General features: G+C 40.3%; 1 protein-coding gene across 3 annotated transcripts in view; it reads left to right on the plus strand.

Annotated features, from left to right (window-relative positions):
* tspan11 (tetraspanin 11) overlaps positions 1 to 12,090 on the plus strand; it is an 18,413-nt gene that overhangs the window by 3,407 nt on the left and 2,916 nt on the right. The window contains exons 3-8 of one of the 3 annotated variants that reach the window (XM_032505347.1): positions 3,589 to 3,780; positions 6,961 to 7,035; positions 8,193 to 8,297; positions 8,729 to 8,887; positions 9,674 to 9,760; positions 10,689 to 10,812. In XM_032505347.1, the coding sequence (XP_032361238.1) occupies positions 3,589 to 3,780; positions 6,961 to 7,035; positions 8,193 to 8,297; positions 8,729 to 8,887; positions 9,674 to 9,760; positions 10,689 to 10,766 (696 nt within the window). In that variant the 3' untranslated portion in view covers positions 10,767 to 10,812. The remainder of the gene's footprint in view (positions 1 to 3,588; positions 3,781 to 6,960; positions 7,036 to 8,192; positions 8,298 to 8,728; positions 8,888 to 9,673; positions 9,761 to 10,688; positions 10,813 to 12,090) is intronic. The other 2 variants (XM_032505346.1, XM_032505348.1) reach the window with 2 other exon arrangements.

Below are 12,090 nucleotides of genomic sequence, written 5' to 3' on the forward strand. Positions count from 1 at the left end.
GATTGAAAATGAAGAAAACGGAGATCCCAGAGAGTCGGCAGACGAGCAGGAAGACATTCCCAATCATCCTTGACCTTATCTGAGAGAGATGTTTGAGATAGTAGGCATCAAGGATGACTCCTGGCCAATGTGCTGGGGAACTTCCCCAGTAGATAGCAGTTAGAAATTCATATTTTATCCTTTATTTTCTTTCCAGAAGCAATATTTCAGCACAAACACATACATGTAGATTCCATTAAATGTCAAGGGGAAGATTAAGAAGAGAAAACTTTATCTGTGAATTCTCAGAGAATCACAATTGAATTCATATCTTGCTACTCAGTCAGAAACTGAAAATAAAAAATCCACTGAAAATACATTTCTTTAAACAATCTGTGATATGTAACATTATTCCAGCATTTTATACATAAATATAATTAACCTGGAGTCTGCAGTCTCTGTCACATTAATCATATATGGGATGTTTTAAGCCTATTGGCAGACATCCATTTAAAATGTAGGCAAAGAGCTTTTTTTCCATGTCTACTGAAGTTCCTCAGCACATACTGTAACATTTGTGTGGTCCAGGTAGCTTTGTCATTCGCATGGCTACTTTTACTTTTATTATTACTTAAGTAAATTTCCAAGTCTGTACTTTTTTACTTTAGTAAAGAAGTTAAATCAGTACTTCTTCTTTTACCAGATTTTTTTTTAACACAGGTATCTGTACTACTTATGTATGGGAAGTGAGTACTTTTGCCATCTCTGGCTATAACACTGTAGAAAATGCTTCAATGTTTCTTTAAACTGCAGACAGCGAGACGTTTAAGGGAATGAGCGAAGTGGAAACAGGGAGAGGATTAAGGAGAGTTCTATGGACTTGGCCCCGAAGTGAGTCATAGATTATTTAGAGCTTGTCAGTGTATGTCGAGGAACAGTGTGTCAAACCTGCTCTCTGCAATTCAGTGTTAAAGTGCTAAAAGTGTATGCTCTTACAGCTCCTCTGTGGCGTGTCTGGGATCACTTCGAAACAAGTCTGAGGCAAAGAGAATATGGAGAGAGAGAGAGAGAGAGACCGAATACAATGATATGAAACCCATCCTAATATTGTGTAAATGTTCATATAACTGTTTGGGTTTTGTCTGATGCTTTTGGCAACATTGTTACTAAAACCTTTATGCCAATAAAACCCCTTGAAGACCCTCCCCCCTTAATTAAATTGAGAAAGAGAGAAAACCTCAGGATACCCCCCCCCTCTGCAGACAAAAAGAGAAATTCATCACCTACATCAACTTTCGTAGCCCTACAGTACACAGTAGCTGAATACTTGAGCACCGTACTTGACCAAAGACTCTGAGCAGATGCCGACCGAGTGGACACAGTCTGGCTGTGGAAACAGGCTGCCACAGACAGGCCTGTCAGCTCTGTCCACAGAGATGGGTGGAGACAGAGCAATTCTATTTTATTTATAGTATCAAATCATAACAACAGTTCTCTCGAGAGAATTTACAGATAGAGTAGGTCTAGAACACACTCTATAATTTATAAAGTCCCAACAATTCCCCCAAGAGCAAGCATGGTACGACAGTGCGACCATGCCCAGTGGCGGGGAAAAACTCATGTGTCAAAGGAAGGAAATCCCCCGTCAGTCTAGAACTATAGCAGCATAACTAAGAGAGACCGGATAAGGAGAGAAGCCTGGTCAAGCTAGAACTCTCCCCTCTACAGAGCAACACTTCCTAATTCAACGTAGCACATATACAGACTAGTGATCAAGCGATTTATGGGCCGGCCGATATTCGCGTTTTTATGTGCATTGGCCGATGCACGGCTGCTGCGTTTGCCGATTTTATACAATAAAATGTTTCTTTTTTAAATTGAGACTTGTAACATTTGTTATCATTGTGCAATTTTTATGATGTAAATTGAGGGAGCAAAAGCAGTATTGGCTCCAAATATCGGCTCAAGAACTACTTTGTGTTTCCCATTTAGTTTTTTCTTTTTCTCTTCCTTCCTTAGGGGGGAGGAGGAGAAAAGGAAGCGAGATAGAAAGGGAGAGAGAGGGAACACTACACTATAGCTTTACTCACTTGCGTATTTAGAACTTATATTTTTAGTTTTTGTCATGACATGCATGCGTCTTGGTGGCAGTACACCTTTTGTGATGACATTGCTGGCTTTTCACCTTCTAATTTTTTTATAATAAGGAACCGTATGCAATAGATTTAGCTAGTCATCTTGCTTAATATCAAATCTATCCACTTTGATATTGATGCTGCGGATTGAATTCATGCATCCCTTCTAAATACAATTGTTAAGGATTTGTATTAAATAATTGGTTTTGATACTGGACTAGGATTTGATGAATATAACATGCTTTTACATCTTTATGCAAAGTCCAAGGCATGGAAGTTTAAAACATTTGATAAGTGTATATATATATATATTTTTTTTAAATATTACGTCCCACGGTCGGCGCCCTGGTTAAAATTAATTAAAAAATGCAAGTTTATAATTTATTGGAACTTACAAATCTATAAATAAAATAAATGTCCTAAATATGCTAATAGTTTGTGTGGCGATATCTCCCGCAGGCCCATGTTTATCCAAGTGGTACTCCTTCCTTGGGCATGTGTTGTTTTCACTGGTTTGTGGATCTTGCTTTTGACGGAAATGGAATGGGAGGATGAAGGGGAGAGACTCTCTGAGGCATTTCCTCATCATCCGTTTTTGAAACTGATGATAGAAACAGATCCTAGGCGCCTCCCTGAGTCTCTTATCCAGGATTCTTTGTAAGGAAGGTCTTTATGCCCGGGCTTGATCTTTGAACCCCCCCCACTGCCACTATGACTGTTAAGCTTGATTTAACTCATTTCCGACTCATTTCCTGGTTCTTCTTCTCCATAAACAACATGAAATCAAGGAGGGGGTTAACGTTTCCTGCTAAAGATGTCTCACCTTGGTCAGAAAGCACAGGGGTTTCTCTCCCTATGACTCTAGAGTCACTACTAATCGCCGTCACTCTCTCACTTTCTCCCTCTCTCTATCATCCACTCCCCACACACACACACACACACACACACACACACACATGCCAGCTCAACACACACCAACGCGCAAGTATAAACATCAGGCCACTCACGTAGGCAACCATATATCAAGCTTTATTGTTTGTGTCTGGCCACTTCTCACTGTTTCTCTTTCTATTTCCTGTCTTTTCTTTCTTATGCCCCCTTTCACTAACCCGCTGTGTGACTCATCTAAAAGCATTGAACTCACTTCCTGTTTGATGTTTCCTGCCCTGTAAAGTGCTTTAATTCTGTTTGTCTTGTATTTGTCTTTCTTTAGGAGTGAATTGACATGGCACACTCAGTGTTGTCACAATATTTCCTTTCTCTTTTCAAGTCACCCGTATCTTCTCTTCCTCTTTTTTTATGACTCATACCTTTTTTCAATTTGCTTTTATTGTGTCTTTTATCTTGTCATTCCATCTTGTGTCCCGTCTTTGAAAGCTTTGTCTACACCCATATCAGTTTGATAGCTTTCCTTATCTTACATTCTAATGTCGTTATTACCCAACCACCTCCTTTCTCTCTCTTCCTTTTACAGGTGGGTGGAGCAGCTGTTTTGGGCGTAGGAGTCTGGACTCTGGTGGAGAAAAGTGACTACTTGAGTCTGCTGGCCTCCAGCACTTTTGCTGTGTCGGCATATATCCTCATCCTGGCCGGCAGCCTGGTGGTGGTGACGGGCTTCTTGGGGTGTTGTGCTGTCATCCGGGAGCAGAAGAGCTGTCTGTCCACGGTGAGACCGGGGACCCAAGGAGTTTTTTTTTTTCTGAGGTTGTTGTAAAGGTCTCGGGTAAATGGTATTTAATGACGGAATGTGAATTTTGACAGATTTGCAATAGTGTTTATTTAAAATCTTTACATTTTTGATGCCTTTACAGAAATATTATTTTGTTTGCACAAATATTTGCATTCACAAGTAACTATTTAAGATATGTCATCATGAATACAAAGCAGAGTCGTTTACTCTAAAATGCTTAGGGGCACGTAACAGTTATTTCTTAAATACCCTGTAGAACAGTCGCCAGCAACAGAAGACTGCAGTTTCACTGGGGCAGCAGCTTTTATAACGGGGGTGTGGCAATTATTTATAATGCAAGGTTCTGCTGAAGTGCTACCACAGCATGGACACGTTTGTGAAAGGACTGCCAAGTTTGGTGTAGCCTGTCTGCTTTATGTTTATAAAGCAGACGATGAAGCCACACCGAACTTCCAAAACAAAGACAAAAAAAATATGTAGGGCCAGGGCTCGACAGTTACTTATTTCCCAAGGAAAAGGGGTGCAACGAACATGACAAATATTTTGTGGTCTTTAATAAGAGATATGAAAAGACATTTACAAGCAAGGTGATTTATTTGTATACAAAAAGTATACAAAGTTTGTAATAATTTCTGTTCTAAACCCCATTTGATAATTATGCAATTATTTATACTTTAAACTGCTTCATACAGTGTATGGTTCAAGGTTCAGTTGTCATTGTCCAAAACAGGGTTGCACAGATTAGACCAAAGATTTGTGATGAGGCAAAACCACTTTAGAACGTTGTAGGTCTGAACGTTGCAGGTCTGAACCGGCCCGTCGTTAAGCCAGCTGATGGTTTGGCTGCAACTCAAGTCTCCAGTGGCTGTTTTAGAACGTATGGTACGTCACCTGTTTTACCAGCCAATAGAGAAGTCAGCTGGCCAAGTCAGCTACAAACTATAGAAATAAAATGATCCGTAATCCATTCATCATATGCTACAAACTGTTAGCTGGTCGAGTTATAGCCCGTGAGCACGGTGTATGGTCGATTGAGCTAGAGAATGACTGAGAGCAGCGTTGAATCAGAGAAATAATACGTTGTTTTGCAGTTTTAGCAAGTATCTCACTTTCTCTATTTTTAAAAAGCTACAAATGATATCCAGCTACAATAACAAAAGCCAGAAGTTAGAATGAAAGTACAGAGAGTCGTTGATAGAAACGATACACCTCTGGTCTATCATCGTCTCGTCTCATTGGTGTAGAGTGGCATGTGGAGCATCACAAGAACCTGCAAGTTCCAACTCGTCTCGTTGTGAATCTTTGAATATAATCTGCAAAGAAATAGGGTGAAAATATTATTATATTATATAATATTCGCACATGTGCTCCTGAATACATGTTACAGTTCTCACTCATCTATTCTTAGTTGCAAATGCAAGTGGTGATCCACAGTTCAATCTAAAGCCTGATTCGACTGCCTATTATTGTCTCACCTCTGCACAACCACTGTACATAATCAGTATGCAATGAGATAACCTACATTCTCTCCCTGGTCCAAGGTCTATCTTAGGATGCTGACAAATGGCTCTGACATGGACCTTAATCATTACTATTACCTCATTATTTTACTAAGACAGGGCCCAGTATGAGAGAGGCAGGCAGGAGGTAAACGGTCATTGCTGCAGGACTATTTTTAGATCTATCTACTGCTTGCAGTAGTAAAAAGGTAGATGTGTAGAGGATTGGGTGTGGGTGTGTAGACACACAGAGACTGAAATGTTTTTTTTCTCTTGTAACCAAGAGATACGGAGCAGGCTGTGTTTCAGCATGACATGATTGCTGCAAAACGGAAGCCAACATTTGCTAAAGTGTCTTTATATATTAATACACTGAGAGTATTTCCCCCCCGCGGCTGTTTGTTTTAGACAGTAGTTTGCCATCTCTTGGTTTCAGAAGCCATACAGGCTGGGTATTAGCACCTCTCTCCAAAATTGTCTTGAGTGAAGCAGCGCTATTGCTTCTGTTAAACTGTTGTTTGCGACAGATGGGCCGCGTTAGTTGTATGTGTGTTTGCATTACATGGCTGACCCATGCTTATGTGGGGTATATGAACCAAAATATTAACAGTCAAAAGTTGGTGCTTGTGTTATGGCGTTTTGCCGTGGTCTATTACACCTGCTCGACTTGACTCGGCCCCGCGGTGCCCCGTCCTCCTTTTGCCATTGCAGATTAGTAGCGCCTCATGCGTGAGGCGAGCGTGGCTGGTTGTAATAGCAGGAAACTACCATGACCTAATGCAACACACACTCAGAATGTCAAAGGTGTGTTGCTTTTGAATCTCGGCATGGGGCTGTTTCCACAGCCAGAAGACAAATTTAGTTTCAAAAGAAGCTGGAGGCAGCAAAAAAACCCACTGTTGGATAAACTACTTAAACACGGCGAGTTTGTTTGGGACACCCCCCGTCTGTTGCTAGCAATGATGACGCAGTGAATGGTGACGATTCTTTCTGGCCAATCATTAGTCTGCAGGTTTTCACGTCACCTTTAGGTATTGCCTCAGCTCACTTGGATCCTCAACTGAGGTGGTACTAAAAAAAATTTTGTAATTGAAATCTAAAAAAGGCGAGTAGAGTCGAGGCGAGGAGGTACCATGTAGTGGAAAAATGCATTAGTTCAGTCTGAGAAAGCTATAGTTCTGATCTCGCTCAGTCTGCTTTGCTACACAGTTTACATTACAATGTACTGTGTTTCACTGTGTGTACGATAGTGCTTCCACTATAAACCTAACAACTAGAGCCATCATGTTTATTTCTCATTGATATTTAGTTTTTTAGCTGCTGAGGTATTGCTCTTTGGTTTTTAGATAATTACACCAATCTGATGTCTGATCTTTCTCAAGCAATACTGTGCTCATGGTTCATATTTAAATCGCTTTGACTTAGTTTAATCTAGGATGGGATAGGAGTTTTGAAGTTAATTATGATGCATAATATAACTTGAGTCAAGCAGCATGGTGAGCTCTTTCAAAGATGCCCAAGAGAAATCTGATTCTACAGCCTGTCAAATTGATTTCTGGTTTGTCTCTTTGTGTGCATCATGTCTGAAATAAGGTGACTTCTTTTGTCTAATTTATTGAATTTCATCCTCCTCTCGCTCTCTGTTTCTCATTGACAGTATTTCTTCTGCCTGCTGTTTATCTTCTTGATTGAACTGGTGGCTGGAGTTCTGGCTTATGTCTATTACCAGAGGGTAAGTCAAAATATCCTAATACTTTAGGCAGCCAATATAATTTAAGATGCACACAGGCATTGAGGGTGTTTTGCTGAGAGAATGTTTTAATTGCTTTTTTAAGTTTGAGTGCTACAGATTGTGTCAGCCCTCTGGCAGCACTTTCTGCAAAATTCTTAAAGCTCTGCAGTAAAACTCCTTAAACAGTATGCTTAAAAATGCTAGTATGCTAAAAATGCTTTTTTCAGGCTTACCATCACAGAATAGTCCATCTGGGATTTTTGATGACTGAGTTGAGAAACTGAACAGTTGCTATGTAGGGGCACAGACTCCGGGGCATCATTAATGTATATGCTTTGAGGATGTTGGCAATGTCATGTGCCTACTAATGAATCTATATGGATAACCCCCATTTGTTTGCTGTGTTGTCTTGGCTCGTGGAACCCCGGGATGTAAGTGCAATCAACTGACTTTTATTCTTGTTTTTCATCATTTATTCCCTAGTTGTCTTTTTTCCATCTCAAAGGACATGGATAATGATGAGTCACTTGCAAAACTACATTAGATCTTTTAGCATTGCTTTTTTATGCTGCTCTTCCTTTTATATGTGTCTGTGGTTTGTCACTGTTTTCCCACCTCCGCTGAGTGTAATGTTCAGTGTGTGCAGTTGATCTAACACACAATTCTGAGGATCTTTAACTCAAACATATGTCTGTCATTCAGCTAGGACTGCAAAGAGCACCATGCTATCTGAAAGCTCAGAGATTTATTCTAATGGAAAAGGGTTCAGCACAGAATAGAATCACTTTAGACATAATAAAGGGCTTTTATTTTCTCTCTCTCTCTCTCTCTCTCTCTCTCTCTCTTGTTGTCTCTCTCACACACACACACACATACACACACATACACACCAATGGCTATGTTTAAAGTCTATTTTTTGCAATGTATTTTTCATCTGACTTTTCAATCGCAGCTCTCACAGATGCATGGGAGTTGCTGGCTGTCTGTCTTGTCCTAATACACCCACTCTTTCACTTTTGTCAAGCTGATCACTTCAACACTCTCATCTTTTAAATATGTCTTGGCTCCTGCACACTTTTGCATTTGATGTGTTCCATGTGTAATTAATAAGTTGTTTGTGTTTTTCTGCTGTCTTTCTCTTTGTTCCTCATTTCCAGCTGAGTGAGGAGCTGAAGCAGCATCTCAACCAGACTATGACAGATAACTACGCCCAGCCAGGGAAGGAGGCCATCACGATAGCTGTGGACAGACTACAACAGGACGTATGGACTGTATTTTATTTTCTTTGTTTTTTTGTTGTTAGTTTATGTAAGGTTATATGATACAATTTTCTTCAGCTAGCATACAGTACAAATAGTCACTCTTTGTTATAAATGAGTTTTCCATCACTCAGTCTACAGCTAGCACATATGAAGTAGTTTTAAAGGATGCTAGAAATTCAGAAGAAGAAATTTATCATAGCTCTGTTATCCATTGGGGTTTGCTCAATGTATTGATCCCAAAATGACTAGTGAAGTACCCAGATCTAGAGTAATTTTGTCTAAATCCCTATGAGGAAACTAAACCACTCCCTTCAGTTGCAGGAAGTTTACTGAATATTGATTTGAGCCAAACAAATATATCAAAGAAGAGGGATGGTCTTTTCTAACAATGTGTGACATCATGAAACCAAACATTTTGCTTTCCTCTCCAGTTCAAGTGCTGTGGCAGCAACAACTCCCATGATTGGATGGTGAGTGTGTACATTTTATCAAAGCAGGCAGGAGACAGGGTGGTGCCCGACAGCTGCTGTAAGACCATCACCCCTCACTGTGGCAAGAGAGACCACCCCTCCAACATCTACAAGGTGGAGGTCAGTGCACTACATACTTCTGAAAGCTGTTTCTACATACGTAGGTATGTGGAGACACTAGCCGGATGTGGACCTCTCGATAAATGTAACTACACGTCGTGGCTTGGTAGCGTTGCATTCTCCTGACTCATTTCCTGATTCTCCTTCTCCATAAACAACATGAAATGAAGAAGAGGGTTAACTTTTCCTGCTAAAGATGTCTCACCTTGGTCGGAAAGCACAAGGGAGACACTTTGTCTCTCTCACTATGATTTTAGAGTCACTACTCTTCGAAGTTAATTGCCGCCACTCTCTCTCACTTTTTCTCTTACTCTACAACCCACTCCCCACACCCAGACATGACGGCTTGACGCACACACCAACACACAAGTATAAGCTTCAGGCCACTACGTAGGCTACGGCAAAAGCTCTGCACGGAGCCTCCGCAGAACCATGAATCAAGCTTAACTCTTAGGTATCAAATATCACGTTGCATTTATGGAATTCTCTATTGATTGACAAAAGAGTACTTTTAATATTTTCCCATATGCTGATATTTCCCTACTTGAACTAGAATAGTTACAGAAACAGAGAAAACACTGTAGTTTGATGCTTTTCTCTGATAAAAGCCTCTCTGGAAATGAATAAAAAAAGTTCCCCGCCAATGTCTCTTTCGTTGCTGCAACAAATTGAAAGTTAGCCACAAAGCAAGATTTAAAGGGTGTGCAAACTTAATACTGTAGCTATTTGTACAGGAGTGTTTATTATCTATTAAGTGATTTTAACTTTCAGCCTTTGGCTTTGCAGGGTGGTTGCATCACGAAGCTGGAGCAGTTTCTGGCCGACCACCTGTTGGTCATTGGCGCTGTGGGAATAGGAGTGGCTTGTCTGCAGGCAAGTAAATTTTTATATGTAGTTCAGATAGTTGTTAGAGAATAAGTATACAATTCAGCAGTCTTCATCCTGAATAGACTGTGCTTTATATAAGCCCAATTGTTATTTTAGCAAATTCATATACTGCTTTTATCTCTGTTTACCTTGTGTGCATAAATGCTGCCCTTTGTTTAAAAACAACAACAACAAGAACAACAACAAGAAACAGTGGGATGGGTTTTAGTCTTATCATAACTGAAAATATACCATCACAGGTCAACAACTTCTAAATGGGCATTTCTTTTCATCTCACTTCGAGTTTCTGTCATCATTATCTGATTTTGTTCATTCCTGTTATTTGATATGTCCCAGCCTGAGATGGATATAAGCTTTTAAGCCACACAGAGGCCAAGGAGGCATACAGCGGTGCTTTCTTTTCTACAATTCTGTGCTGGCTGACAGTCCATTTGTAGCTCTGCACCATCTCGTTGTAAAGAAAAAAGAGGGAAACTTGAGACCAAATCAGCCTGCATTGATTCTATCCAGTTGTCTTTGTATGACTGATATGCCCTTCAAATATCTACCATTTTACATGTTGTTTTAATCAGGAAACTGCAAACTGAGAAAAAGGCCAGACATGCTGCTGACAAAAGCCTGTGTAGTGTGATTTAGCGTTTCAATTCAAGCACGTTTGCTTTCCTTTCGTACTGTAGGCTTATTGTATGTCTTGTCTTTGTCAACTGTCAGTCCGTCTTAATGTTGGGACACTTCCCTGCCTCCAGAATCTGTCAGACTGACTTACATAATGTAGATTTGTGTTAATTCAGACTATGTGCAGTTTTTTAGTCAATGTATGTTTCTTGTGTACCACAATAATGTGTGTGTGTGTGTGTGTGTGTGTGTGTGTGTTTGTGCGTCTGTGTCTTTGTCTTTGTCTGTGTCACTGTAGCTGGCCGGGGCTGTCTTGACAGCCTGCTTTATCTATCTGCTCTATAAAGAAGAGAAAGAGAACTTCGGTACATTGTGATTTAGCCCTAGAGCAACTTTGTGGTTTAATCAACTGGAGAGACAAGGTTGGAAGGCATTGTGGAAATTTTATATCTAACTGCATGTTTGTCCATGTGTGATTGTCCGCTCTGTGTTAAATGTGAAATGTCTGGGCTTCATGTATACCAAATGAGCGTATTTATGTTCCTACATGGTCTTTTGCTGAGCGTGATGCATGCAGCTGTTTGGCTTTGGCTGTACTTTCCGAATGTTGCTGTGTATGTTGTGACAATGGGTTTTTACTAGGTCAAACGCATCATGAGAATGGCATGATAATTAGTTAAACTGCTTTGGCACATTATAGGTGATTAGCAAGAGTCATGTTCTGTATCCTTTTTATAGAAGTGCCTGATTCCCTAAAGTACCACAAGAAAATACAAAACACCTACTGTACTTGCTGTACATTTGTGTTTGCAGTTTAACTTTAAATTGAAACCTCAGGCTTCACTATATATTAATAAGGCTCTCATGAACATTAAGTTATTTTAATAGCAATTCAGAATAACTGTTAATCTGTTCAAGCCGGGCTCCGCCCTCCTGCGTACAGTACTTCTGCTCAATTTCCATTTTCTCTAAGTACACCGTCTGGGTTTGTGGCATATTCTTGTTTTTTTCGGCAAAATCGTTGCTGGTCCAATCAGCGAACAGAGGGAGTGGCTGAGAACGATGACCTTGAGTTTTGCGCTAGTTTGAGCTGTAGTTCTATAATAGCGATAACAATCTTTGCTGAGTCTTGTTGGTGGCCATGATGTTGTGGCCCTCCTTCCCACGGGGTTCGGGAAAAGTTAGATTTTCCAAATAGCTCCGTTAGGGGTGAAGGAGTTAGCTTAGGCAAACACTAGCGATGCTAAGCCAACGTCACGACCAAACATTAGCAATTGATTATGGCAGATCCAGAGTGGCTCTGGGCAGATCCAACAGTTTTAAACTTCAACAGAGTACCTACCTTCAAGGAAGTTAACACTTGTCAAAGGAGAGTGGCCAGATTCTCTACACAAATGAAATGTACAAGAGTCTGGTAGGACAACTCTTGCTCTGTTTGGGGTTAAGATTATTTTTTGGGGCATTTTAGGCCTTTAATTGAAAGGAAAGTTGAAGACATGAAAGAGAAGAGAGAGGGGGGAATGACATGCAGCAAAGGGTCACAAGTCAGAGTCTGCCTGCTGCTTTGAGGAGTAAGCCTGTACAGTGGGGCTCAAAAGTTTGAGCACCCCAGGTAGAAATTTGTATTAATGTGCACAAAGAAGCCAAGAAAAGATGAAAAAAATCTCCAAAAGTCATCAAATGACAGATTAGACATTTGT

This window comes from Etheostoma spectabile, chromosome 23, assembly GCF_008692095.1.
Source record: "Etheostoma spectabile isolate EspeVRDwgs_2016 chromosome 23, UIUC_Espe_1.0, whole genome shotgun sequence".
In the NCBI taxonomy this organism is placed as follows: domain Eukaryota; kingdom Metazoa; phylum Chordata; class Actinopteri; order Perciformes; family Percidae; genus Etheostoma; species Etheostoma spectabile.